The sequence below is a fragment of the Drosophila santomea genome, chromosome 2L (genome assembly GCF_016746245.2).
Source record: "Drosophila santomea strain STO CAGO 1482 chromosome 2L, Prin_Dsan_1.1, whole genome shotgun sequence".
Lineage (NCBI taxonomy): Eukaryota > Metazoa > Arthropoda > Insecta > Diptera > Drosophilidae > Drosophila > Drosophila santomea.
Window position 1 is genome coordinate 13301827 of NC_053016.2, and position 25877 is coordinate 13327703.

Here is a 25877-nt window from a genome sequence, read left to right on the forward strand (position 1 = left end):
CAATCATTAGTTCGGTAATGGCGATTAATGAGCGATTTAGATGTCTAGCCTCCACATATTTTAAAAGTCCACCCGACAATCGTATGTAAGTAATAACACAATGAATGAAGTACTAGATAGCATATTTATAGTATTTTCATAGTTTCTCTGTTTTCGATGACGATTTTGTAAAGTACAAAACGATGGTTATTTAAAGTTAGCTTAAGGTTTATAGCCACTAATTCCAAGGCGATAACAACAGCTGCTGCTTCAGATGGCTCTAACAAGGTACTCCAAAGATAGAACCAAAAAACCAGTGGGAGTAAGGAAAGAGTCGCTCGCAGGGGAACATGTACAAAAGTTTGGCAAATTAGAAATACGGTGGCCACTGAATGGAGTGAAATGAAACCCGATCCAGAGTCCGATCCTTTGGGTGGCTCTGGCATCTGAAACGCGGATATTTCCAGCAGCTTGAATTGCACTATACACCGTGTTCAGTTTACTGAACGATATTAAAAATGGTTAGAAAAAGTGTATAAAGAATTAAGTCGAAGAATATGTATACAATACTAATTGTTATCATTTTGTTTTTGCTCACATTTACATTCATTTTTTTTAGTTATTCACTTGTTAGTTATTATTTGTATGTAGTCGCATATGTATATAATTATTAATGTTTCGTTAGGTATGCATTCGAGTTAACGTTTAAATCGTTTAAAAGTTTTAGATCGAGTTTTAGTTTAGTTTGATTCGTTTTCCGTTTGTTTAACTTGGCTTAAAGCGTTCACTTATTGCTTATCTATGAGAAGGAACATAGTACAATATTTCAGCTTAAAAGACTAAACAACAATTCGAACAAGTCACTAGAAGGGTTTCGTTATTTTTAAATTTTTTCCATGTTTTTTTTTCCACTTGCTTTCGTTACCAGTGCTCCTCGTAATAGGCAAGAGTTGCCGCAGGACTCCGGTGTCCTTATTGCATAGCTTCAGGCGCACAACATCGTGTAAATAAGCGTCGACTAACACTGCTATTTAAGGTAGTATGTACTCTATATATGTAGCAAGTATCTTTCGTATTATGCAATTGTTGCGTAGAGCTTTTGAAAAACATCTAGATAGTTTCGTTCGGTTGGGTTGAAGTTCGGGTTCGGAGTTCGGTAGTAGAGGGTCGTGGGGTCATCGGTACTAGGGGGTTCGGGGTGGGTGGTTAGAGGTTAGGGGTTAGGGGTTAGGGCGTAGGTAAAAAATATACTATATATGCGTGTATATAAATGTGTATATATGTATATCAAGTTTAGCTTAGTATCACACTAGTAGAGATAATGCGAAGAGGCCTGAGCTCTATACTGTTTCGGTGTCAGCTTGATCAGCTTGGGGTTGAAGGCCCCCAGTGCCGCCTCGTTGGTGGACGAGGGAGGCGGCGGGGCGGTGTGCGTCCGGAAGCGCGACCTCAGGAAGTTCTGCATGGAGCGCAGGCGGATGATGGGCGCGCAGGGAGATTGTCGAAGCGAATTGTGGTTGAGCGCCCAGTAGATCACCGGACTGATGGCCGAGTAGAAGTAGCCTGCAAGAGGAGTGGTCAGTGGTTAGTCCTCATACGGAATCGGATTGGGATTTTGAACTCACCTAGCAGGAGGCTGAAGTAAACGGAGGTCTGGCTGCACTGCTGATTGCTGCCGAAGTTCTTGTAGAAGATGCAGAAGACGTGCGGTGACCAGCAGGCAATGAAGATCACTGCCGAGGCGATGAGCATGTTGGCCAGGTGCCTTCGTGACCGCAGCGTGGAGGTCTGGGGCAGTGGGATGCCGGGTGTCGCTGGTCCCCTGCCTGCTCGGTTGATGCGCTGTCGCTGCGAGTGGGCGCGAATCTCCCTCATGGCCCTAAAGGAGTATTCAAGTTAGCTCACTTTATTTTGCAAACTTGAATTAACTTTCAACGAGTCGTATGAGTAACATAAAAATCTAGTTTGTGATAATATCAAGCATACGCCCTGTCAACCAAAGCTTTGGTAATACTTTTAAAAATATTTGTGACTCACCTGGGCGATATGGGATTGCTAGAGCGGTAGGAGCCCGGTTCGAGGGCCGATCCGGCAGAGCCCGGCTGGCGCGGCTGCAGGGTGTGCAACTGGATGTCTCCTGGACTGACGGCCATGGGACCGCCGCCGGGGCCCGTGCCGTTCCCGTTCGAGGTGTCGTCCGCCGTGGTGCCCCCACCGCAGGCCGCCTGCTGAGCGTTGGGGCAGCCCGTCACGATCACCATGTGGGTCTGGCGCCGCAGGATGGGAATGGGCAGGGGCAGCTCGCCGTGGGCAGCCCGAGCCGTCAGCGACAGGGCGCAGAGCTTGCGTCGGACGCCGTAGTGGTTGAGCAGCACGCCAATGCCTGGCAGCACGAACACGGCGATGGTGTGAAAGATGATGAAGGACATGAACATGGCGTTGGCGCCCAGGTCAGAGGTGCAACTGATGCTGACCGGATTCGGCGTGGTGTTCGCCGCCCCACCGCCCTTGACCACCATCGACTTGGCGATGATCTTGTAGGCAAACAGGAAGGGAGTGCTGATGGCCGCCGAGGCGAACCAGGAGAACAGCGCCAGGGAGACGTGCAAGTAGCGCCGCTGCCGGAGCTGCGCCAATCTCGGATGCTTGACTGTGGCGTAGCGGTCCAGCGAGAGCATGAAAAACGAAATAGTGCTGGCCGAAACGGGCATGACCTGGACATCGTAGGGTATATTTAGTTATTTCGCAAACTTTAACTTGCCTTAGAAGAAATACTTATTGCTTTTAAAACCCAATTGACTCACCTGAACGTAGTGTATGACCTTGCACAGCACCAGGGGCAGCGAGCGCGTCCGGCGATTCATCGCGAGATTGAGGAGCGTGACCGGAGCAGAGATGCCGGTGACCAGGAGATCGGCAATGCAGACGGCCAGCAGTAGCGGGTTGCGCAGGCGCACCGAGGAGGCGGAGCAGAGGGTCAGAACCAGCGTGGAGTTGCCCACGACGCCGCCGAATACCACCAGGCCATAGCTGACCGCAAGCAGGAGCAGCGTCAGCGGGGTAATGGAGTGCGCCGAGTCCACGTCATACGGATTGTCCAGACTGAAGTTGCCATAGTCGTAGTCCGCGGGCAGCTGGCTGGGCTCCTGGAGGGCGAGGTGCAGCTCCGCGGAGTCCAGGCCAAGGTCATAAGTGGGCTCCGGATGATGGCGCCGGTACGAGTTCTCCCACCACTGCTGCAGATTGTCCCTGTTCATGCTTTCGATCCCGCGCCAGAAGCCCTTGCCGACTCCGATGCTCCTGCCAGGTGTTGTGCCTGTGCCTGTCGCCGTGTCCTGGTCCGTACTCTGTTGGGGCGATCTTCGATGACGAGGCGCTTGCCTGGTCGCCTCATTTCATACTAAAGGAGCTGCCGTGCGGCGGGCAACAATGGAAGGTAGCAAAGTAACAAAATGCCATCATCATCAGTCTTTTTGTCTGCCAACAAGGACACTTCTCCCACACAAACACCCACATCACCCACATCCCCCACAAGCACAATCACATCCCCGCCCCGTTGACACTGACACTTATGCAATGCGGGCACGAGTACGAATGCGAACAAGGCGCACTTAGAGATTACTGATGCTCTTCCTTCCGGGCGCCACCCACCGCCGCCCACTTCCACCCATCGGCAGCGAAATGAATGGCCACGCAACCTTGCACTTTGTGCACTCGACAAGCCACCACAAGGTCCGCCCTACGCCCTCCGCCCTCTGCCCTCCAATTCCGGCCAGAATCAGAGACGCTGTTTCTGTTCTCGCCAGGGGCGAATGGTTCGAAACCTTTTCAGGGATTTCCCCAATCAGGGATGCAATGTGGAGCTTTGGGGCAACCGAAATCAATTCATTACTGAGCAGCAATTAGTCGCAGATTAAAAGTGTGTACCGTGTTTATAATAGAGTATGTGGGAAGGGGTCCTTTGTTGGCTATTCCTATGCGGTAATCCCTATGTTTTGCATGGTACGGCAGTAATTTTGGAAAGAGCGTTAACGTTTTTAACCGCTATGATTCAAGTATACAATGAATTGCATGTCCTAGTTCTATGGTATACATGGGTGAAATGAAACCCCCCTACCAACGCCCTCCACTGGCAATTGGTTCAGATGAGGGCTGCCACTGCCATCGCTGCGCCGCTGACGTTAAGCCCCATCGAGGAAGCTTGTCTGGGAAAGTTTTCGCTTAATTGCGCGGGAAAGCCGAACAAACAAGTCCTTGCTCGGTGGGTTTTTAAAGGACGTCACCTGCAGTTGAAGCCCCACGAACACACTTCTTCACCTTTAACAACAACAGACATGTTTTGCTATAAAAGTTACACCGGGAGAAAAGTACCCACCTACACACACTTAAGATGTGGAAGCATATTTACTAAGTACATATGTCTAGGGAGCGTGGTTTTAACCCAACTCGTTTTTCAGACCCCAGTTCTCATTAGACTTCATTCTATATTGATTCCTAGAGCATTTTTGTGTTGATCTTCGTTTATATTTAGGTCACGCCCCCACAAAAATATTTGGTGGTGTAGCAAATCGGGCGTAATAATTTTGCAAGTCACATATTAGCATATTCGACTGCTGACGCCTTTTGGGTAGGCGCTGATTTCGAAGGCTCTCGACTTGGGACTTCTCTCTCTACATTTTCTATTTTGCTGGCAAGCGGATTGCGGCGATCCCAGAACTAAACGAATTGTGTATGTATTAATTTGCGTCACTCAAACGTCAGCAACAAGCTCAAAAGGTGACAAAAGCCAGGACGAAAGAGGGTGGGAGCTGGATTAGGGGGCAGCAGGATGGCCGCCAGGAGAGCCAATGAGGTGAGCGAGAGAAAGCGATGATGACGAGATTTGCCATTGTTGTTGCTGCCGATATGAAAAGTGTCCGCCACAGGTGACTTAATGTGGCACAAGCAGATACGACACACACACACACACAAGCCCACAGACGGGATAGGCGGAGCGGGGGTCCTGTCCTGGCCGAGGCGCAGGATACACAGCCACAGCTACAGGCACATCCACTTCCCTGCGCCTTGCCTTGTCTTGCCTTTCTTTGGGTTTTAACGTCAGCCAGCCCGTAGCTTTTTGTCTGTCTTTATTGATTTCAGCAGCTTTTATATTCGTATTAGGCGGACGGACGGACGGATGGGGATGAGGATGGTCGGTGGTTGCCGGGGGTCCTTGCCCAGGCTTCTTGTTCGTTGGCCTATTCGTGACCGCCACAATGGCCAGCAAACAAGTCTTTGTATCTGCGCGATGAGGAATAATTATACAAGGAATTTATAGTCTTTTTTTACAAAATTCCCTCCTTAATTTTCGGCTCCATTTGCTGAATGGTTTTCGGGCAGGACACTTTCTAATTAGTTTCGCAGGCGATGGTTGCTGGCAACGCAATCACACACTCACCGCCGAAAAAAAGGACACCATAACTAATGAAACAACAGCGAAAAATAATGTTGCACACACACACACACACTCACAGATACATATGCATACGCTCGCAAACAAACCAACACATGTGCATAAACAAGGATGCCCCCACTGCGTATACGTAATGACCTACCGTGTTATCCTTAGCGAAGTGTAGTGTGGCATTTGTTGCTGATCCTGCTGCTGCTTGATGTTGTGCTGCGGTGCTTTATTTGTGTGGAAGGCACTGTAATTTACAGTTAGATCTTTGTGCTCCGCCGTTTCAATTCATGTATTACATTTAGCGAATATGTACATATTTCGTGTGCAGAATGACTCGTCGTACGCCGTACACTTGTAAAAACGCTTTAAAAACTCCTCGAACTATTTTGTTGATATTGTCAAATGTGCGCGCGTGTTTCTGTGTGTGTGTGTCTGTGTGCGTGTGTGTGTGTGTGTGCGGTCGGTGTTTGTATGTATGAGTGTCGGGTGGGGTGGGGGCGAAAAAAAGGTAAAATGAAACTCAAGGCGCGACGTGCAGGGACTGTTCCTCAGCGGCGCACATTACTCGACAGGACCACGGCGGAAGACTGTGTCAGGGAAAAATCCGCCGGAGCTCCGGCCGCCAAAGTCGCACTGCGAAGTCAAGAGTCCTCGCGCGCGAGAGAGCAACGAGAGAGAGAGCGAGATACAGTGAGAGAGCTTTGCGCCAGAGCTTTCCGCACGCTTACTTTCGCTTTCAGGCGGCAGGACATCAGGACTCAAGGCTGATATTGGGACTGAGCCTGGGAACTCAGTGGGTACAGGTCAGAAATCGGGGGATACCGCCAAACATCCCTCGACGCACTGACCTACAGCTACCCCAGTGAGGCTAATCCTTGATTCCAATTTGTTATTAGATATGCAACCCAGGCCGCACTCTACAGTCAAACCTCCATAGAGATTGCTGTGCAAACTTTAATCATGTTTGCCAGCTTTAGGAACCTTTTATATTTACCATTCGGTTAAAAGCCAAGAATCTGGCATCATTAAATGGTGAACGAGTGCAGTCTAAATACTAACATTCTCTTTATTTAAATATTCCTTTGTATAAGATTAAAATGCATGATGTACTAGTTAATAGTTGCAGCTGGTATTGGATTTTTCCATGGTATACTTTTTATATGTAACCTATGCACTTAGTTCGTTAATTTACGTGTTTTTGTAGTTCTGTGGTTGCTTTTGCTCACTCTGTTCGAAATGAATGCAGAATACTGTAACTTGTTATGTGTAAATTACAAATTAAAAATTACAAATGGGTAATCATGCGTTTTATGCATCGTTTTTAAGCCTAAAGGTGGGCGGCAATAAATTATAGAAGGGGAACAGGATCAGGATGGAATAGTATCAGTTGCGAGAATAAATTAGAGTTTGGAAACATAATCAAACGTTTTTCCGTTTTCTGAGATTATCGTATAGTATGTAGATAGCGAGTTTAGCGTAATAATGATCTTTTAACTTATAGCATACAATTTGCTGGATTTTTGTGTTTAGTTTCACTTTCGATAAGTAGCAGCAGAGTTTCGATGATCAGTTCTCAGAATTTCCTACGTGGAGCAGTATTGTGTTGGCAGCGGTATACGTGTTTGTAGCAGCATTTGGAAAGCCAAGCCGCACACCACCTAATCATCGATAGTGTACTCGGGCATCTTCTCGTACTTTTGCTTGGTGGCCTCGTGGGTGGTATCCACAAGCAACACCGTGTGCGAGTAACCCATGGTCACCTGAGGTATTTTAATGTTATCCAGCTTGGGCACCTCCTTGGGCACCGTCGACGACTTCTGGAACTCCCCAATGCCCAGCTCTCCGAACGTGGGCGATGCGCCCCAAGCGATCAGTGTGTCGTCGGCCGAAATCATAATCGATGTATTGGCACAGCCAATGTCGGTGATATTCCAGCCGGACAGATCCTGCACTGGCTTGGGGTACATGTTGGCCTCGCCTGTTTTCTTATTCTGTCCGAACAGGAATAGCAGGCCCAGCTCGTTGACGATCAGACTGAAAGTGGAGCCGCAAAAGACGCTTCGCCCACCCCGACCCTGTGTATCGAAAAACTTCATTAGGCGCGGTACCATTTCGTCCTTGGGCTCTGCGTGTCCGAGACGCCCAAAACCGCCAAAGCCCCAGCTGTAAACGCGCTTTTTGGAGTCGATGGCCACCTGAAGAGAAAAAACTTGACTTTAGACTTGAAAACGTCGGGAATGTATGTAGATTATCCACTTACCGTGTGGTTATTGCCGCAAGCAAAGTCCACTATCTGGACGCCATCGACTGGCGTTACATGACCCTCCTTGCTCTTCTCTATGTACAAAACGACCTTTTTGGGCGAAGTTTCGAAGTGGAATGACAGTTTGTTGGCGTTGACAAAGTACTTGGCGTCAGTATTGTGTCCCAACTGGCCGTACTCCGGCAGCCCGAATGTGTGCAAGCTACCTTTAATGTCCAGAATGACAGAGAACTCAGCTCCGCACCCGATACGAATGATCGGCGGACCTCGGTAGTTAATTGGCGTGGGCGAATAAATGTTAGCATGGGTATTTCCCACGCCGCACTGGCCGGACTTGTTTTCGCCGCAGGCGTATACGGTTCCCGTGTCGGTGAGAAACAGAGTGTGATGCCGGCCGACAGCAGCTTGCACTATATTCAGCTGTTCCAGGGCCGGAATAATTGTGGGCTTCTCCGCCAACTTGATGTCCTGGCTGAGGCCCAGCTGACCACTGGGATTACGGCCGAAGCCGAGAGCCTTGCGGTCCATGTTGATGAGAATGGTGTGTGCGGCACTGGGTCCGCTGGCCACATATCGGTACTGCGAAAGAAAAGAAAACTTAGCAATCAAGTGGACTACGACTGTGCAGAATCGCATACCTTCTCTTCCGTGAACCGGTGGAAGCTGTACAGATTCGGTCGCACCTTCGCGACGTTCTTGCGGTCTCGCTTGCCAGTCAGGTCCCAGGTGACCATGCCTGCGACCAGCATCTGGCCTGGTGTCTTTTCCAGCGTGGCCAGCAAGTCCTCGGGAAGCTTGCTAGGCGGATCGAGGTCGTCGTGGGGAATAAGAACCTCCATCTGGTTGGCGGCCGCTGCCTGCTGCTGCACGCCGTCGTCGTCGGAGTCGTCGCTAAACTCGTCCTCGTAGTCCGACTCCTTCTTCTTCGGGCGCCGCTTATTGGGACCGGCTCCGTTGCCACCTGCCTTGCGCTTGGCCGACATTTTCTCGCTACTTGGGTTGTTTGTGGACTGGACTGGGCTGGATCTCACTGCTCGGCGGCTGAAAGGAAGCAATGTAGAAGATAAGTTAAGGCCCTGAAAACCGGAACCAGACTTCGCACGCAGCAGAGCGTAGCTAGTATTGTGTTTATGTTATAATCTTCATGAACTGCTGAATACGTGAAGTCGAAGTAAACCATTGTTTTGTCATGATATTAAGCTTGGATAGACGTTAGGTTATTCTATTCGATATAGAATTAAATTTATTTATCTTTTAAAATATCAGCTCATGGTCACTTTCGAAAGGGAAATTCGAGATATCACGAGCTCGGCTTCGCATAAACGCTGCACAAGCAAGCCGCTCTTGCCCGCTTGGTGGTGTGTGTTTGGTGTGCTCGCGTCTGTGTGACCCTGTGTTTGTGTGGTGGTTTTTGCACAGAAACAAAATGAAAGCCGCAGCAAGCGACGCCAACAGATATAGTGAATATTTCTAGCCTTTGATAAATAAATTCTTGATACCCAATAAACTACGCATTTTTTGCATTGTTTTGGCTTCTGAACCAAAAAAGTTCAAGCCGAAGTTACAGAAAAGACAATGCCCGGCGCAAAATTCACCTTTAAAATGGTAGCGTCACTTTACAAACACAGAGACATTTCACGGTTTCAACGGAACAGATAAGTTTTCTGATATGTTGTGTTCTTTCAACCATTTCGGGATGAGCCCGTTTTTTCAAATTCATTTATTTAGCGGGTGAACTTACAGTTCTGTGTGCGGCTTTATTACTTTTCACAGCAAAATTACAAACAACAACGCTAGGTTACAGAGCTGGAACATATATCGATGTCTGTTCGCGACGCGAGTATCGATGTTTCCATAAGGCATCGATATTCGATAATTTTGTTTTCCTTGGGGCCATCGATTATTTGTGTATATCGAGTTTTGTAAAATATTAATTTTTTAAGTAACATCTAAATATTTGTTTATTTTTAAAAAATTTGAACTTTTCTTGAAAGTATTTTAAATTATAAAGGCGTTTGTTTTTAACCCTTAAAGATTCCGCCTTATTTTAAATTTAAAAAATACTAATCGAATTTTAAAAATACATAATTTAACCACTCCAAGTGAAAATAAATTCATAATTATTATTAGTTTGCCTTTTTACTGAGTGCGTTGAACACAGAAGTGTCATAATTGTTATATCTAAAGTTTTGTTTATTCAAAAAACAAACACATGTATGGAAATTAAGCATAGTTCATTTGAAACGTATTTGATTTAGCACAAAACGGGTAATACATTGGCTTCTTGTTGGAGCAGCCCACTCCTACATCACAACTGTATGAGCGGCTGTCCCTGGCGCTCGCGGTAAGCGGACACATCTGGCATCAGTTCCCTGCGAAAGCGCTCGTGGTTGCGTGCGAACTCCTCCAGTGCTTTGACCTGCCGACGCTGGCGCTCGGCAGCGCTGATGGTGCTGTGATTGTTGTTGACCGCTCCCTGATCCCGGGCGTCGGGGTAGAAGACGCTGTTGGCGATACCAGGAGCGGGTGTGGGACGGCGCTGAGCCCTGGGCGTTCCACTGGGGCTTCCGTTTCCGTTAGCATCTGCAAGTAGAAAGTGCCTGTAGCCTGGCTTTGGGAATATGCAACAGATTTTGCAGAGAATATCGCCCAGTGACATTTCGCTGACTAAACAAGATTGGCTCCGAGTAAATGGCAACGATAAGCTGGCAATCGAAGCTCGGATTATACTGGGAGCATTCTGCCCTTATCTCTAACGCTTACTAACGGTAGACTCACGTTGTGATGGTGCACAACAGCTGGGTTTTGGGGCCACAAATGCTGTATGATTGTGTTTACAATTCCCTACGCCGTTAAACTGAAATTTTTTTAGTTTTTTTTTAACTATTTTGTCTCCGTTGAAAAGAACTTCTTAAAATCACATGGATCCAAGAACCACAATTTATGCAGGCACAATGATCGGTGTAATCATTCTCCATAAAAACCCAAAAAGTGGTGATTCATCCGTTCAACTACTTTCTGCATATCTATACCCACAGTCAACAGCATTATACATACATTTAAGGAGTAAATACATTAAGCAGGAATCTAGTGTATACCTTGCTGGCTCATCAATTTCTCCTGCTGCAGCCGCGCGTTGCTTGATCCGAAGTATCCGTTGATAAATGGCAGGGGTGACATGACTACCCCACCCCTCAGCGAGCTGTCTGGTGGCGGAGGAGCGGGTCTGTTGAATGGATTCGTCCGTCTGGGCGGCGGTCTGGGCTTCGCACTCTCCGTGGCACTTTGCGGTCCGTCAATGGCGCTGCCGAGCATCTCTGTGGGTTAAACGAAGCGGATTAGTGCACAGGGATTATGGGATTAGGTCCAGTGCAGTCTCACTGTTTCTCGAGTCCTCCATTTCTTGCAGCTGTCGCTTCAGCTCGGCGAGGATGATGCGCTTGTACTCGTAGCCGGCGCAGGTAAGCGCCTTCATCCACGTCTCCATGCTCTCCTGGTTGTCGGCGGCGAGGATGTAGGTGCGGTTGCCGTTGAAGGCGATCTCGAAACAGTAGTTATCCACCTCGTTGGACAGCTCAATGGTGCAGCCTTCGACAATGATGAGCCCCAGGGGCTCCTTGTCCAAGCGCGACTCGAAGTAGAAGAGCAGGTTGCCCTTCAGCACAAAGTAGCGGCGTTGAAAGGCCTTGTTGACCTCGCCCCGTTTGTTGAGGAAGCCTGCAAGGCGTTTCGGCGATTATGGGATTATGATTATTAATAGACGAGCGAAAAGGCTCGTTATACCTTCCATGTCAAAGGGCGGCGTCCTCGCGAACACGTACAGGTTCTTCTCGTTGATCTTCATGGCTGCACTGTCTCGGGATGCATTCGAAGCAAAAGCGAATATTGGTGTCCTATTTCTTTCTCTCGCCTCTTATTATTGTGATGAACAGGTAAAAAAATGTAAATCGAGAAACAATTGACGCTGCGCGAACAGCTGATGGCCAGTGCTGCCACACCTCCGCCGGTTATCGATTGCTGGATGCGGAATTTCTTCTTGTCGATGTGATAGCAAACACAAACAAAGTTTGAATCCTGCGAAATGTCGTACCTACTCACGGAAATAGCGCTGGAGATGCTGGGCTACAAGTTCTACGACACCAATGGCACCTTCCACCTGACCAACTTTCAAAACAACTCGACGCTCAGCGAATTGCATCCGGATGAGCCCTCGCTGGCGGAGTACATTGAACAAACAAATCAGGAGCCGGAGCAGCAGCAGCAGCAGGAGCTGCACACACTGGCGGTGAGAGAGGGGGCGGACCTGGATGCCTCAACCATTCCCGAGTCGCGCAATCCGAGACGCACACCGGCCAAGGCGCTGGCCAAAATAATGGACTACGAGAGCGAGAAGATAGTCAACCAGATCAGCACTCGTCTGGAGCGCTCGGTGGCACGTCGGGCGGCGGCGGACAGCGACGAACAGCTGGCGGAGATCATCGACGAGGAGAGGAAGTTAATAGCGTCGGATGCCGCTGTAATGCACAAGTTTCGCGAATTCGTGCAGAGCCGTCTGCAGCGATTGGACAAGCTGCCCTACGAAAAATACGCACGCACCTTCGGGCCGGAATAGGTTGCTGCCGTGCAACGGCAGAGTGAAACCATTAGATTCTTTAGTACATAAATTAATAAATAAGTTACCGAAACAGGGTGCTAGCGGCACTTGCTTTTTTCGCACCAGTGTGTCCACTCCATGCGCATGCACTCCCCAGCGATAACGCTGTGTATCGGAGCCAGTGTCATCTCTAGCAGCACAGCACGAGTAAAGGTCAGCTCTCGTAACTTGTCTCGGAAATATTCAATAATTTCGAGATTGCCGTCAAAATTCGTGCCGTGTACTTCAGCTAACGCTCCCCCCGTTTCATTCCATTCCGTCTGCCCCCGCAGGCTCAGGTCAGCCCACATCTCGGCTGCCCATTTAGGATACACAGCCCGACATCCCGACGGTGACGACAACGGCGCTTGCATAATGAAAATCTGGACATCGGAGCACATATTCAACCACCCTTGGGAGACGGTCACGCAGGCGGCGTGGCGCAAGTACCCTAACCCGATGACGCCCTCCATCATTGGCACGGACGTGGTTGAGCGCCGTGTGGTGGACGGTGTGCTGCACACGCATCGCCTGGTCCAGTCCAAGTGGTACTTCCCCAAGTGGACGCACGCGCTGATCGGCACGGCCAAGACCTGTTTCGCCAGCGAGCGCTCCACAGTGGATCCGGAGCGCAAGCAGATGGTGCTGAAGACAAACAACCTCACCTTCTGCCGCAACATCAGCGTGGACGAGGTGCTCTACTATGAACCGCATCCGTCGGACGCTAGCAAGACGCTGCTCAAGCAGGAGGCCACAGTGACCGTCTTCGGTGTGCCTCTGTCCCACTACATGGAGGACCTGCTCACCTCGACCATTAGCACAAATGCGGGCAAGGGACGCCAGGGCCTGGAGTGGGTGATTGGGCTGATAAACACGGAGGTCAAGGGCATCGCCCGCGGCACCGACGAACTTCTGCACAACACACGGCGCTCCATCGACGAGGTGACGGAGAGCGCGAGGAAAAGCATGGACGAGATTAGTTCGCAGGCCGCCAAGGCGGCGAAGGCGATGCACATTACGTAGGTGGCGACGAGGCGACAGTGCAAGGTCGCGCGGGGGCTGTTCAGTAGTGAATTATTTAGATGGCGTTAGGTCGCCGTTTTAGTACAACTAATTAATCGATGGCAAGATGGACATCTAGCAACACGTGGGACAGCAAACACTTTCTTCTATTCTCAAGCCATTCAATGCATATATTTTATAATAATAACTCCCTTTCGAACGACCCGGCTACTATATGAGTCATCTCTGCTGACCGACGGCCGATAAGAAGTCCCCGAATGGCAGAACTGGAGGGAGCTCACGCTAGTGCTGGCCCCCATCTATGCAGATCAATATACCTAAAGTACATAGTCAATGTAAGCTTTGTAAACCGCCGCAGATTTCGAAGAACGAGAGGAGCAATTAAACGACATATTTGCCTACGACCAGCCAGTGTCAAGTTCAATTGTTTAATTTTAATTCGCCGCACACATGTGTACTGCGCCTTTTGTATTTGTATTGCGTTCAGAACTGCAACTGCAGCGAAGCATTCGAGCATTCTGTGTATAAATAAAACCCAAGAAAGCCGATTTGTGGGTTTTTTTATACATACGCGATTGGCGATTTTGGCGGCTGTTTCATTCGCATGTCACTACGAGCACACGTGCCTAGAAACCGTCTGTGGCTCACCAACTGTGTGCATAGTTAGCTCGAAGAGCTGGAGACAGATATATGTAACGCTTATCAGGGTTATCAGTGGCGGAGAATGTGTTTGAACAGGCGGACTGATAAAGGGAAAAGTGAGTACTTGGAAACAAGTTCATTGATCAAATCGCTATGGTTATATCTTTTTGAGTACATTTGTATATTATTGTGGGTAGGAGTACCTAACATATCAACAGATGTAACTTCTTTATTAAGATTTAGAAGTTGTCTTAAGCATTAATTATAAATAACCAAGTAGTCCATATGAATTACAGTCAAAGTTTTTAGTTCATTGAACCCCTATAGCATTAACCCTTGCATGTTACGCAATGAGTACAATGATCGTAAGCTTTCAAAGCTGTGCCCGCCTAAGGGTTAATTTGAATGTTAGGCGGCCCCATCGCTGTGCAGCACTGGCCAACCGGTGAGCGAGCGGTGTGGTGGATTGAACCGCGGAGTGAGGGGAAACCGAGCTGAAGCCCCAAAACGATCGTAATTTGCAATTGAGACGCACGTGTGCTCCGCTCAGTGTTATTGTGCTTCAATTTGGGGTAGTTGGCGTTTATTATTTACATTTTAACTGAATTCCGACCATTCAGCCGGGCTGGTTTCCGTTCGCAATGGAAAATATGTTTACGCTGGCTTATCAGCAAACTCCCAGGCGGACAAAAACAAAAAACAAGTTGTGACGCCAGTGCAGCGATTGCTGCAGGCGATTCCATCGATTCCGCTCGGCTGTAACCTGATCCGCTGTTGTGGGATGTGGGCTGTGGTATAGGTGCCGCCAGTTGATAACCCCCAGCGTGGGCACGGCCCCACTGGTCGTCAACCGCTTCGCAACTCCCCAAGATCATTCGCGATTCGACGAGCGAGGAGTGCACACTGTCAGTACTCAATCAGCATTTCGTTTCTTGCAGCCCCACGACATGGTCATCCTTCGCTTCTACGATGTGCAGGCCCACTCCGCGGCCGAGGAGCAGGGTGTCCTGCGCCGTTTGCGCGAGGAGGACGCCGCCGTGGTGTCCGTGCGCATGGAGCGCTGCTATCATCTGGAGTACAGCGCCCAGGCAGAGCACTCTCTGGCCCTGGACGAGCTGCTGGTGTGGCTGGTGAAGCAGCCGCTGAGCAATGGCCAGAGCCTGTCCAGGCAACCTGCCCTGCAGTCGAGAGGACCGAGGCAGTTGCTCCTGGAGATCGGACCGCGCTTTAACTTCTCCACGCCGTACTCCACCAACTGCGTGAACATATTCCAGAATCTCGGCTACTCTGAGGTGCGTCGGGTGGAAACTTCCACCCGCTATCTGGTTACTTTTGACGAGGGATCAAAGGTGCCGGAGGCAGCCAAGTTCGTTCCGCTGCTCGGCGATCGCATGACCCAGTGCTTGTACACCGAGGAGAACACCCCCAAGGCGAGCTTTGACGAGCAGCTACCTGAGCGTCAGGCCAACTGGCATTTCGTGCCCGTTTTGGAGGAGGGAAGGGCGGCGCTGGAGCGGATTAATCAGGAGCTCGGCTTAGCCTTCAACGACTTTGATTTGGACTACTACCACGACTTGTTTGCCAAGGAGCTAGGCCGCAATCCCACCACTGTGGAGCTCTTCGACTGCGCCCAGAGCAACAGTGAGCACTCGCGTCACTGGTTTTTCCGCGGACGCATGGTGATCGACGGGGTGGAGCAGCCCAAGTCGCTGATTCGCATGATCATGGACACGCAGGCCCACACGAACTCCAACAACACCATTAAGTTCAGCGACAACAGCAGCGCCATGGTGGGATTCGGACACCAGGCCATAGTCCCGTCCTGCGTCGTCGCTCCCGGTGCAGTGCGTCTGCAGGGCGTGCAGTCCGACCTGATTTTCACGGCGGAGACCCACAACATGCCCACTGCAGTGGCACCCTTCAGTGGAGCCACTACCGGCACTGGCGGACGACTGCGCGATGTCCAGGGCGTGGGCAGAGGAGGCGTGCCGATCGCTGGCACCGCTGGCTACTGTGTAGGCGCTCTTCACATTCCAGGTGAGCATTTGATCAATTGTGTACCTTATTGCTATTGGTTGGTAACGACTTACGTATCCTTGCAGGCTACAAACAGCCGTACGAGCCTTCGGACTATAAATACCCTGCGACGTTTGCGCCACCACTTCAGGTGCTCATAGAGGCGAGCAATGGCGCCTCCGACTACGGCAACAAGTTCGGCGAGCCAGTGATCTCCGGCTTTGCCCTCTCTTACGGACTGAGCAGTGCGGCTGATGCCAGCCAGCGTGATGAGTACGTGAAACCGATCATGTTCAGTGGTGGCCTGGGGACCATGCCCGCTTCCATGCGCGAGAAGCTGCCGCCGGCTCGTGGTCAGTTGCTGGCCAAAATCGGGGGCCCAGTGTACAGGATAGGAGTGGGTGGCGGCGCCGCAAGCTCCGTGGAGATCCAAGGTTCCGGAGATGCTGAACTGGACTTCAACGCCGTGCAGCGAGGAGACGCCGAAATGGAGAACAAGTTGAACCGCGTGGTGCGAGCCTGTCTAGAACTGGGCGACCAAAACCCAATCCTGGCCATCCATGACCAGGGAGCTGGCGGCAACGGCAACGTGCTCAAGGAGCTGGTGGAACCAGGCTTCGCCGGAGCTGTTATCTTCTCCAAGGAGTTCCAACTCGGCGATCCCACGATCACTGCCCTCGAACTGTGGGGAGCCGAGTACCAGGAAAACAACGCCATTCTCTGCGACGCTGATCAACGCGAGCTGCTGGAAAAGATCTGCCGGCGTGAACGTTGTCCCATTAGCTTCGTGGGAGTGGTGACGGGAGATGGCCGAGTAACGCTGCTGGAGAAGTCTGCCCCCAAGGATCTGGAACAGGCTTTGAACGAGTCCAATCGCAGCGCAGTCTCACCGTTCGACTTGGAACTTAAGTACGTTTTGGGCGACATGCCCAAGAGAACGTACGACTTGAAACGCGAGCAGACGCCGCTCAAGGAGTTGAGTCTGCCGAAAGACCTGCTTCTGAACGAAGCCTTGGAGAGAGTTCTCAGCTTAGTGGCAGTCGGTAGCAAGCGTTTCCTGACCAACAAGGTGGATCGCTGCGTCGGAGGATTGATCGCACAGCAACAGTGCGTGGGACCGCTGCAAGCTCCGCTTTCGGACTACGCGTTAACCACCGTCTCCCACTTTAGCCACTCTGGAATCGCCACATCCATTGGAACCCAGCCACTGAAGGGACTCCTCGATCCGGCTGCAATGGCCAGGATGTGTGTGGCTGAAGCGCTGAGTAACCTGGTGTTTGTTAAGATCAGCGAACTGGCGGACGTCAAGTGCTCTGGCAACTGGATGTGGGCTGCAAAGCTGCCTGGCGAGGGTGCCAGGATGTTCGACGCCTGCAAGGAGCTCTGTCAGATTCTTGAGGAGCTGCACATCGCCATCGATGGCGGAAAGGACTCTCTGTCCATGGCGGCTAAGGTGGGCGGAGAGACAATAAAGTCCCCTGGTACTCTCGTCATCTCCACCTATGCCCCCTGCCCGGATGTGCGGCTAAAGGTTACGCCTGATCTGAAAGGACCTGGCGCGGGCTCGAAGACTTCCTTGCTCTGGATAAATCTGGAGAACAGCGCTCGCCTCGGTGGATCGGCTCTGGCTCAGGCATACGCGCAGCAGGGCAAGGAGGCGCCAAACTTGACAAGAAGTGATCTGCTGGGCAAAGCATTTGCAGTTACTCAATCCTTGTTGGGCGAAGGACTTCTTCAGGCAGGACACGATGTCAGCGACGGAGGTTTGCTGGTCTGCCTATTGGAGATGGCCATCGGAGGATTGAGTGGCCTGAAAGTGGATCTATCGGAGCCCTTGGCCAAGCTCAAGAACTTCGATAAAGTTGTTGAGAAGCTTAATCGTCCCGAACTAGCTCTTCTCTTCGCCGAGGAGTGTGGATGGGTGGTGGAAGTACTGGACACAGACCTGGAACGAGTTCGATCCTCCTACGAAAAGGCAGGAGTACCAAACTACTATTTGGGTGAAACCGATGGATTTGGACTCGATTCGAGAGTGGTGCTCAAGAACGGCAAGTCAGAGCTGCTGGATCAGCCACTTCGTGTGCTCTACAAGAAGTGGGAGCGAACCAGTTACGAGCTGGAAAAGCTTCAGGCCAACCCGGAGTGCGCCGAGGCAGAGTACAATAGCCTTGAGTACCGCCAAGCCCCTCAGTATAGGGGACCACAGAATCTGCAGGCCGAGCTAGCTCTCAAGCGATCCTCCGCTCCAGTTCGCGTGGCCGTTCTCCGTGAGGAGGGCGTCAACAGTGAGCGTGAGATGATGGCCTGCCTGCTGAGGGCAAACTTCGAGGTTCACGATGTGACCATGTCGGATCTCCTTCAAGGTAGGCTCAATGGTAAATTCTTTCAATAGGGAAATGACTTATCCAATTCATTTATTCTTTCAGGCACCGCTAGCGTTTCCCAATACCGTGGACTGATTTTCCCGGGCGGCTTCAGCTATGCGGATACTTTGGGATCCGCAAAGGGTTGGGCAGCAAACATCCTCCACAATCCCCGCTTGTTGCCGCAGTTCGAGGCTTTCAAGCGTCGTCAGGATGTCTTCTCCTTGGGCATTTGCAATGGTTGCCAGCTGATGACTCTCATTGGATTTGTGGGCAGCTCGGGAAGCGAGGTGGGTGCAGATCCCGACGTGGCCCTGCTGCATAACAGATCGCAGAGATTTGAGTGTCGTTGGGCCACCGTGAAGATCCCAAGCAATCGCTCAATCATGCTCGAAAGTATGAAGGATCTGGTGCTGGGCTGTTGGGTGGCCCACGGTGAAGGTCGCTTTGCATTCCGGGACGAGAAACTCATTAGCCAACTGCAGTCGGAACAGCTGGTGACACTCCAATATGTTGATGATGAAGGCAAGCCCACGGAACTCTATCCGCTTAATCCGAACGGCAGTCCTCAGGGAATTGCTGGCCTTTGCTCGACTGATGGGCGTCACTTGGCCCTAATGCCACATCCTGAGCGATGCTCCTCCATGTACCAGTGGCCCTATGTGCCATCTTCGTTCGAAGTTTCCCCCACACAGTCGGAAAGTCCTTGGCAGATTATGTTTAACAACGCCTACAACTGGTGTGTCCAGTCGGATAAATAGCCATTCTAGAGGAATTGAAAGCAGTTAAATACACTCTTGGCTTTTATGACCTGATACATCCAAATACAATATACAATACACGAATTTCTTTACTATTTTTATAAAATAAACCTAAATACCTAATCAACTTTTTAACTCAAATAAACATACTTTTGCTAAAGTAATGCCGTCGCGACGGAAACAAATGAAAGCTAATGTGAAATTTGTAACAAGCACTTAAGGTAGTTGGCCTTAGCTGCTGTGGAAGTCATATACTTGGAGTTCCAGTCGTGTTCGTTGATTTGCATCACCTTGTAGCCCATCATCTCTAGATGTCTCATCTTCAAAGACTCGGGACCTCGCAAGGCAGTCAGATCGTTTTCACAAAAAGAGTCGAGCTTCAGCAGGAGTATTGCCACTCTGAAATTGGAGTCATTAATAAAATACATGAATAAGACCACTTTCGTTTGAGTGCCAACTTGGTTATGCGATCCAGCATGGTGGCTTCCACGGGAGGTGCTGGAATGGGCTTCCGATCCCGATCGAAATGTATCACAAAGTCTATTTGGTAGCCGTAGGGAGTAGTGTGGTTGCAGCGGAAGTGGTTGTCATTCTGAAGAAGCTGCTGCAGCAGGTGCTTCACCTCTGCTGTGGACTCAGTAGGTATCACTGATTCTATAAGGAATATATGATTAAGAACATATAGGAGAATGACAGTTATGGATTACTTTTGCTGATCTGCGCCTCGATGTAGTTCTGTTGAAACCAGGGCACATTGGCCTCGGGAAAGTCCAGGCATACGGTGCGATTCAATTGCATAACCAGGTTAAGGACCCTTTCGGGATAAGTTGCTTTTGAGTAGCAGACCTGTATTTCATCCTCGATTCGCTGAATGAACTTCACGCAGAACACTTGATTGATTAGCTGCTCAGGTATTGATTTGTAGAAGCACAGTGCTAGACAAGCCTGGACAATCGTCAATCCACTCATCTGGTCAAAGTCTCTGAAGAGAATATAACATTTTAGATTTGAACATTTTAGGAATGTTTATGCCCACCTTAGCAACACTTCGGAGGCGTGGTTTAAAGCCTCATCGGATGCTGGCATGTAGCCCAAATTGTACGAACAAGTCAACACTTTCTCCACTGTGTCGCCGGTTACGTGCTCGTGCTGTTCGGAAATGTAGGCGAACATGGACTCTAGGAGCTCGGGAACAAAGAAATTGGAAGCGTTGAAGTTGTAAGCCATGTCTCGAACCACCCGAGAATTGAGATCCTTGCAGTGCAGGCTTTTGTACTGTGCCAAAGCTTGGTTGTAAACCACAGTGTTCTTCAGCTCTGTAAAGGTATACCATTATTTATATTTCAATTGAACCGAAGTTATCATCTTACTCTTGCGATGACTGAGTGTTCTGACAATCATGCTCAACTCGCTGGCATTCAGAGGGTCCTTTTCGGCATCACTCAAGTGCCTCTCAGCACAAGCAATGAGAATGCTGTCCATAGTGGAGAGCTGCATGCCAATTAGTGACGGAAGATGCTGGCGAAAGCGTAGTTCGCTGGCTATTTGCATGCCCCGACTGAGAAGAAAGCAATCCTGGATGGCAAGCTGGGGAGCCATGGCGAGCATTTTGCTTAACAGAAAGTTGGGAAACTTTTTCCAGGCCAGGGGAGTCTGTCCGTAGGCTAGCACAAAGGATGCAAGTCGTGCGAACTTCGCTGGCAGCCTTCCCGCAATGTCCTCCTCCATAGCAGTCATGCACATGCGACTTAACTTTCGCTCCAGTTCCAAGTGACGGTAGGTGCCTCCCAGGTTGTTATTAAAGTTCATGTAGCGTTGGCAGTGTTTCAGGAACCGCAGGTGTGACTGCTCCTCCGGACTGGACTCCAGCTCTCGTATAACTCCTGACCAGTATGTGTTGCAGAGCCCAATGTCGGAGACCTTTAATGCACGCAGTACACTGAAGAAGTGTCCGCTCGCATTGGGGAGCAGCCAGGCCTCTTCGGAGTAGAGCAGTTCCCTAAAATGATGCAAGTACTTATCTCTTTGCAGGGGCGTGGCAAAGGGAACTGCACACGACAGGGCGTCAGCTGAGCTTTCATCCTGCAGCAACTTTTCAAGGGATTTCTGGAGCGGCTCCATCAGTGCGGCGGGTTCTTGGTGGTGCAGAAACGCACGGCACATGCTCTTTAGATCTGCAGACTCTATCTGGTGGATGCAAGGTCGCAATGCCAACATGACGTCCCGAATCAATTGGGTATGATTCTGTGACCACACTGGAATATTCAGCATGTGGACCACCTTAAGAAGAGCCTTAGGGGTTTTATAGCTTACGACGCCGCTTTGCATCAATTCAGTCAAGCGCAATTTGAAGCGTCTAATCAGTTCGTCGTCAATGAGAAAGTGCAACTGAAAGAGGCATGTGGACAGAAGGCGAACCTGCTCCTCGCTGTGGCACCGATTTATATGATGCTCCAGGTGCGGCACAAAGTTCCTACACACAAGCGGAGTGAAGAAGTCGCGTTCCAAGTTGATTCCCACCGAGAGGCGAGATAAAGCGGTCAAGGGAACGACTTCATTATCCACTTGTCCCTCGATTAGGTGAAGAGCTCTCGTCAGCAGGGCCTCCACGACTGGCTCCGAGTTTGGTATGTGCATTTTGCGCAGGTACAGGTAGCACCTACTGAGATCATTGATCTCCAGTTGGTGTACATGGGGGCTCAACGTTGCTAGCACTTTAAGCAGCACGCGCTCCATGATGGCATCTCTACTTGGCTGGTCCGCTTCGTGATATAGCCTCCACATCAGAGAGATTCCCTCCACTACATGCAAGCTCTGCAGGCCATCACAACTCTCAAACACATCCAACAGCTGGTCACCCGTCTTGGCCTCCTCCAGTCGGGTTAGCACAGCATCCGGCTCCCGTGCCACGCCAAACTTGTCCTGGATATCTCCGTTTACCAGCTGCGAGTGCTTCCTCAGTTTGTGTCCCAATGCCGGCAGCAAAGCAGCTGTTTGAATGGGCGGCTTTGCGCCAATGTTAACGTGCCGTCGCAGGAGCTGTAGCTGACGCACCTGCAACAGGTACTGTAGGTACTTGCATTGTGTCCGCGGCAGGTGGTTCAGATACATGCCACTTTATCTCGCGCTTATTCAGAAATCGTTAAATAATAACAAAATTACGCCGTATAAACATGTGAGGCGATTTTGGCGACCAGATGGTGTTGGAGTTGCCATATAGTAATAACTAACCATACACTGAAACCAATACTAAACGAAAATCTTTTATAAAAAATGTACAGTGTACACTTTATAATATTTCCTGAACGGCTCTTTAGCGGTATACTTTGATTTTGTTCGGAAATTTGCCCCATTTGTAATATATTTAGCTTTTTTGTTTAATAGTAATATTTAAACCAAATGTGGCAGCTCCAGTTTGCAACAGGTTGTTCAAAAGTTGGCTTTTCAGTTTGCTTGCAACAGCTGATAAGCAGCTGACTAAAATCAGCTCACAATTAAACTGCATAGATAATACTAAATAAACAATTTATTACGCTTAAGGAACTGAACAATGGCATACAGTGATCCTGCACAACGGAACCAGGTGTTCGTGCTGCAGGAGGGCTACTCCCGCCAGGCAGACGGAGACGAGACCGCCATGCGGGCTAACTGCACCTGCACACTGATCCGTTGCCGAGATGGCACCAACATAATCGTGGACACCCTGACGGCCTGGGATGGAGAGCACCTGCGTTCGTTGCTGGTGAAGCAAGGTCTGGGTGTCGATGACATCCACGTGGTGGTCTGCTCCCACGGACACTCTGACCACATCGGTTGCAACTACCTGTTTCAGAAGGCTCGCATGCATTTGGTCGGCGCATGTGCCTCGCATCACGACCTCTACATGGACCACCTTGGCAGTGGGAATCCGGACGAGCAACTGGCGCTGGACTCGAATGCCGAGGTGGTAGTGAGACGCTCGCCGGGCCACACCCTCAGTTGCGTTTCCGTGATTGTGGACAACACCCAGCTGGGAGGACGCGTCGGCATCACCGGGGATCTTTTCGAGCGACGCGAGGACATCAAAGACGAGAACATTTGGATGGATGCTGGAAGCGAAAACGAGAAGGTCCAGCGTGAGGAGCGCAGTAAAATTGCACAACTGTGCGAATTTATTGTCCCAGGACATGGACCGATGTTTCCTGTCACCCCAGAAATGCGCTGTAAACTAAAAAAAGACGCCGCTTCTAGCATTTAATTTAATAAAAATAAAATACATTTATGTTGTAAAGTTGTTATTGCATTCCCGTTGAATTGTTTAAACTTGGATTTACTAGCATAGGCATTTTTATTATAATTTTTCAGCCGTAGCTAAGTATCTAACGTAAGAATATATATTTAAATAAATACAAATCAAATTTCGCGCCATTTGAAAATTGCCCTTTGGTACTTTTACCCCAGGAATGGGACATTTTTCCAGATGATTGTATTATTAGGCGAGTTGGCAGCACTGCTGCATGAGTTTTTGTGAATTGCATTTAGCTAACAATTGGAAAAGAAAACACAGCTGCACAACCAGCAACACAATAGCCGCACACCACTCGTGTCCATCCCACAATGGATCCCTCCGCGAGCCTGGCCGACAAGTTGGCCTCCAAGACTGCCAGCAGCAACTCCCTGGACAGCAGCTCCAAGTCCAGTTCACTGGGCTCCAAGCACGGAGGCGGGGAGAACGGCGTTCTGCGGGACACGCCCTTCGGCTATCTGGAGGGCGAGGAGGACCAGGACCAGAAGAACGACGTGACCTACGTGTGTCCCTACCGCGGTCCCGTGTTCGGCGCCCTGACCATAACCAACTACCGCCTCTACTTCCGGTCGCTCCCTCTACGGGATCAGGAGCCGCCCGTCGTCGTCGACGTGCCTCTGGGCGTGATCGCGCGCGTGGAGAAGATTGGCGGTGCCACGTCGCGCGGCGAGAACTCGTACGGAATCGAGATATTCTGCAAGGACATGCGAAACCTGCGCTTCGCCCACAAGCAGCAGAATCATTCGCGCAGGACGGTGTTTGAGAAACTGCAGGCCAATGCCTTTCCGCTCTCGTACAGTGGACGCCTCTTTGCATTCGCACACGCCGCGGCCAACTCGGTGAACGGGAACGGCGGCTGGGACGGATGGGCGGTATATGAGCCGCTGGCGGAGCTGCGGCGCTTGGGCGTTCCCAACGACATGTGGCGGGCGACCAAGCTAAACGAGTCCTACGCCATTTGCGACAGCTATCCGGCCGTGTGGGCTGTGCCCAAGGCGGCCTCCGATGATTTCCTGAGACGCGTGGCACAGTTTCGCTCGCGCTGCCGCCTGCCGGTGTTGTCCTGGATGAATCCCCGTACCCAGGCGACCATTACGCGGTGCTCCCAGCCGCTGGTGGGTGTGAGTGGCAAGCGGAATGCCGACGATGAGGCGTACCTAAGCTTTATCATGGAGGCGAACGCCCAGTCAGACAAGTTGACCATCATGGATGCACGGCCAAGCGCAAATGCGATTGCCAACAAGGCCAAGGGCGGCGGCTATGAGTCGGAGGACGCGTACAAGAACGTGGAAATCAACTTCCTCGACATTCATAACATCCACGTGATGCGGGAGAGTCTGCGCAAAGTGAAGGAGGCTTGCTTCCCCACCACCGACGACTCCAAGTGGCAGACGGCCATCGACAACACACTGTGGCTAAAGCACATTAGGTGCATCCTGGCCGGTGCCGTTAGGATCGTTGACAAGGTGGAGACCATGAGCACCTCCGTCGTGGTTCACTGCTCGGACGGCTGGGATCGCACAGCCCAGCTGACGGCCCTGTCCATGCTGCTGCTCGATCCGCACTATCGCACAGTGCGCGGCTTCGAGGTTCTCATCGAGAAGGAGTGGCTCTCCTTTGGCCACAAGTTCCAGCAACGCATTGGTCACGGCGACAACAAGCACTCGGATGCGGACAGATCCCCAGTGTTCCTGCAGTTCATCGACAGCGTCTGGCAGGTTAGCCAGCAGTTCAACAACGCGTTCGAATTCAACGAGCACTTCCTGATAACCATCGTGGATCACCTGTACTCGTGTCGATTTGGCACCTTCCTCTGCAACACGGAGGCCGAGCGTGTGGCCGAAGGTTAGACTGATTGCGGTTCGCATGCAAAGTAATTGAAAGTAATTCTCACATTTATTGCAGATCTGAAGCATAAGACAACATCCTTGTGGACGCACATCAACTCTTCGCTGGACCAGTATTTGAATCCGCTTTTCCCCTCGTTCACACACGGGGCCGAGCTGGTGCTGCGTCCCATCGCCAGCGTGAGATCCGTTCGCCTGTGGAAGGGCCTGTACTGTCGCTGGAATCCTGGACTTTGCGCTCCTCAGCACGGCTGCCAGCGAACCCGCGAACTGCTCTCCAAGCAGGACCAACTATTTAAGCTCGTGAACGAGCTGCGGCTCAAGTCGAACAACCGCAGCAACAGCATGCAGACAACTACGCGACTGGCCTCGCCTATGCACTAATAGTATTGCTTTTCTATTCCCCCTACTTGTACGCATATGTAGCGCACCTATTGTGCACTACGTTCTAATTCCAAATAAAAGGTTTTCTTGAATGGAGAGCTGGTCGATTCTGCATTGTCACAGTTTCCCATCTGGAATTTCAACCACATTATCGAAACTAATTAAAATGTTACATAGATTAAAACATCATATAGCTTAAACCATATTGCATTACGGCATCTTCAGTTGAACTACAAAA

The 25877-nt window shown here is 50.4% G+C and overlaps 9 protein-coding genes across 11 annotated transcripts; 5 read left to right on the forward strand and 4 right to left on the reverse strand.

Moving 5' to 3' along the window:
• Nucleotides 1-110: 110 nt before the first annotated feature.
• Nucleotides 111-6024, reverse strand: LOC120458581 (5-hydroxytryptamine receptor). Of its 2 annotated transcripts, XM_044005635.1 has the most exons (6): nucleotides 5719-6024; nucleotides 5574-5666; nucleotides 2784-3388; nucleotides 2017-2693; nucleotides 1605-1858; nucleotides 111-1542 (listed from the first exon to the last, which is right to left on the reverse strand). In XM_044005635.1, the coding sequence occupies exons 3-6, from the start codon at nucleotides 3234-3236 to the stop codon at nucleotides 1289-1291; spliced, it is 1638 nt and encodes a 545-aa protein (XP_043861570.1). In that variant the 5' UTR covers nucleotides 3237-3388; nucleotides 5574-5666; nucleotides 5719-6024; the 3' UTR covers nucleotides 111-1288. The 2 variants fall into 2 exon arrangements, with proteins under 2 accessions (XP_043861570.1, XP_039502213.2); XM_039646279.2 differs by having other exon boundaries at nucleotides 5574-6024.
• A 444-nt stretch (nucleotides 6025-6468) lies between these two features.
• Nucleotides 6469-9557, reverse strand: LOC120458114 (protein RCC2 homolog). 2 transcript variants are annotated; one of them, XM_039645645.2, is made up of 4 exons: nucleotides 9427-9557; nucleotides 8324-8726; nucleotides 7683-8264; nucleotides 6469-7617 (listed from the first exon to the last, which is right to left on the reverse strand). In XM_039645645.2, exons 2-4 carry the CDS (start codon nucleotides 8666-8668, stop codon nucleotides 7081-7083), a joined length of 1464 nt encoding a protein of 487 aa, XP_039501579.1. In that variant the 5' UTR covers nucleotides 8669-8726; nucleotides 9427-9557; the 3' UTR covers nucleotides 6469-7080. The 2 variants fall into 2 exon arrangements, with proteins under 2 accessions (XP_039501579.1, XP_039501580.1); XM_039645646.2 differs by lacking the exon at nucleotides 9427-9557 and adding an exon at nucleotides 9281-9298.
• A 248-nt stretch (nucleotides 9558-9805) lies between these two features.
• On the reverse strand, nucleotides 9806-11609 carry LOC120443687 (sesquipedalian-1). Its single transcript, XM_039622927.2, has 4 exons — nucleotides 11469-11609; nucleotides 11067-11402; nucleotides 10784-11002; nucleotides 9806-10268 (listed from the first exon to the last, which is right to left on the reverse strand). The coding sequence occupies exons 1-4, from the start codon at nucleotides 11527-11529 to the stop codon at nucleotides 9994-9996; spliced, it is 891 nt and encodes a 296-aa protein (XP_039478861.2). The 5' UTR covers nucleotides 11530-11609; the 3' UTR covers nucleotides 9806-9993.
• A 146-nt stretch (nucleotides 11610-11755) lies between these two features.
• On the forward strand, nucleotides 11756-12370 carry LOC120443689. The gene has a single exon (XM_039622929.2). The coding sequence runs from the start codon at nucleotides 11767-11769 to the stop codon at nucleotides 12295-12297; it is 531 nt and encodes a 176-aa protein (XP_039478863.1). The 5' UTR covers nucleotides 11756-11766; the 3' UTR covers nucleotides 12298-12370.
• LOC120443688 (protein slowmo) lies at nucleotides 12368-13745 on the forward strand. Its single transcript, XM_039622928.2, has 2 exons — nucleotides 12368-12492; nucleotides 12612-13745. The coding sequence occupies exon 2, from the start codon at nucleotides 12694-12696 to the stop codon at nucleotides 13339-13341; it is 648 nt and encodes a 215-aa protein (XP_039478862.1). The 5' UTR covers nucleotides 12368-12492; nucleotides 12612-12693; the 3' UTR covers nucleotides 13342-13745.
• Nucleotides 13746-14418: 673 nt separating this feature from the next.
• LOC120443685 (phosphoribosylformylglycinamidine synthase) lies at nucleotides 14419-19264 on the forward strand. The gene is made up of 4 exons (XM_039622925.2): nucleotides 14419-14555; nucleotides 14922-16020; nucleotides 16086-18362; nucleotides 18426-19264. Exons 2-4 carry the CDS (start codon nucleotides 14931-14933, stop codon nucleotides 19121-19123), a joined length of 4065 nt encoding a protein of 1354 aa, XP_039478859.2. The 5' UTR covers nucleotides 14419-14555; nucleotides 14922-14930; the 3' UTR covers nucleotides 19124-19264.
• Nucleotides 19265-19269: 5 nt separating this feature from the next.
• Nucleotides 19270-22336, reverse strand: LOC120443686 (FAST kinase domain-containing protein 1, mitochondrial). The gene is made up of 5 exons (XM_039622926.2): nucleotides 20494-22336; nucleotides 20160-20439; nucleotides 19831-20105; nucleotides 19582-19777; nucleotides 19270-19522 (listed from the first exon to the last, which is right to left on the reverse strand). Exons 1-5 carry the CDS (start codon nucleotides 22232-22234, stop codon nucleotides 19315-19317), a joined length of 2700 nt encoding a protein of 899 aa, XP_039478860.2. The 5' UTR covers nucleotides 22235-22336; the 3' UTR covers nucleotides 19270-19314.
• A 233-nt stretch (nucleotides 22337-22569) lies between these two features.
• Nucleotides 22570-23393, forward strand: LOC120450611 (metallo-beta-lactamase domain-containing protein 1). Its single transcript, XM_039633750.2, has one exon. It carries the CDS (start codon nucleotides 22674-22676, stop codon nucleotides 23358-23360), a length of 687 nt encoding a protein of 228 aa, XP_039489684.1. The 5' UTR covers nucleotides 22570-22673; the 3' UTR covers nucleotides 23361-23393.
• Nucleotides 23394-23605: 212 nt separating this feature from the next.
• On the forward strand, nucleotides 23606-25782 carry LOC120458213 (myotubularin-related protein 2). Its single transcript, XM_039645792.2, has 2 exons — nucleotides 23606-25253; nucleotides 25314-25782. The coding sequence occupies exons 1-2, from the start codon at nucleotides 23720-23722 to the stop codon at nucleotides 25637-25639; spliced, it is 1860 nt and encodes a 619-aa protein (XP_039501726.2). The 5' UTR covers nucleotides 23606-23719; the 3' UTR covers nucleotides 25640-25782.
• The last annotated feature ends 95 nt before the right edge of the window (nucleotides 25783-25877 follow it).

Coding starts and splice junctions, on each gene's coding strand:
- LOC120458581 (XM_044005635.1), bottom strand. CDS start 3,236: ATGAACAGGGACAATCTGCAGCAGTGGTGGGAGAACTCGTACCGGCGC. Junction 2,694..2,783: donor AGGTCATACACTACGTTCAG/GTGAGTCAATTG, acceptor TACGATGTCCAG/GTCATGCCCGTTTCGGCCAG. Junction 1,859..2,016: donor AGCAATCCCATATCGCCCAG/GTGAGTCACAAA, acceptor ATACTCCTTTAG/GGCCATGAGGGAGATTCGCG.
- LOC120458114 (XM_039645645.2), bottom strand. CDS start 8,668: ATGTCGGCCAAGCGCAAGGCAGGTGGCAACGGAGCCGGTCCCAATAAG. Junction 8,265..8,323: donor ACCGGTTCACGGAAGAGAAG/GTATGCGATTCT, acceptor TTTCTTTCGCAG/TACCGATATGTGGCCAGCGG. Junction 7,618..7,682: donor CTTGCGGCAATAACCACACG/GTAAGTGGATAA, acceptor TTTTCTCTTCAG/GTGGCCATCGACTCCAAAAA.
- LOC120443687 (XM_039622927.2), bottom strand. CDS start 11,529: ATGAAGATCAACGAGAAGAACCTGTACGTGTTCGCGAGGACGCCGCCC. Junction 11,403..11,468: donor GCCGCCCTTTGACATGGAAG/GTATAACGAGCC, acceptor AACGCCTTGCAG/GCTTCCTCAACAAACGGGGC. Junction 11,003..11,066: donor AATGGAGGACTCGAGAAACA/GTGAGACTGCAC, acceptor TTTAACCCACAG/AGATGCTCGGCAGCGCCATT.
- LOC120443689 (XM_039622929.2), top strand. CDS start 11,767: ATGTCGTACCTACTCACGGAAATAGCGCTGGAGATGCTGGGCTACAAG.
- LOC120443688 (XM_039622928.2), top strand. CDS start 12,694: ATGAAAATCTGGACATCGGAGCACATATTCAACCACCCTTGGGAGACG.
- LOC120443685 (XM_039622925.2), top strand. CDS start 14,931: ATGGTCATCCTTCGCTTCTACGATGTGCAGGCCCACTCCGCGGCCGAG. Junction 16,021..16,085: donor AGGCGCTCTTCACATTCCAG/GTGAGCATTTGA, acceptor GTATCCTTGCAG/GCTACAAACAGCCGTACGAG. Junction 18,363..18,425: donor CATGTCGGATCTCCTTCAAG/GTAGGCTCAATG, acceptor TTATTCTTTCAG/GCACCGCTAGCGTTTCCCAA.
- LOC120443686 (XM_039622926.2), bottom strand. CDS start 22,234: ATGTATCTGAACCACCTGCCGCGGACACAATGCAAGTACCTACAGTAC. Junction 20,440..20,493: donor AACACTCAGTCATCGCAAGA/GTAAGATGATAA, acceptor ATACCTTTACAG/AGCTGAAGAACACTGTGGTT. Junction 19,778..19,830: donor CGAGGCGCAGATCAGCAAAA/GTAATCCATAAC, acceptor TATTCCTTATAG/AATCAGTGATACCTACTGAG.
- LOC120450611 (XM_039633750.2), top strand. CDS start 22,674: ATGGCATACAGTGATCCTGCACAACGGAACCAGGTGTTCGTGCTGCAG.
- LOC120458213 (XM_039645792.2), top strand. CDS start 23,720: ATGGATCCCTCCGCGAGCCTGGCCGACAAGTTGGCCTCCAAGACTGCC. Junction 25,254..25,313: donor GGCCGAGCGTGTGGCCGAAG/GTTAGACTGATT, acceptor CATTTATTGCAG/ATCTGAAGCATAAGACAACA.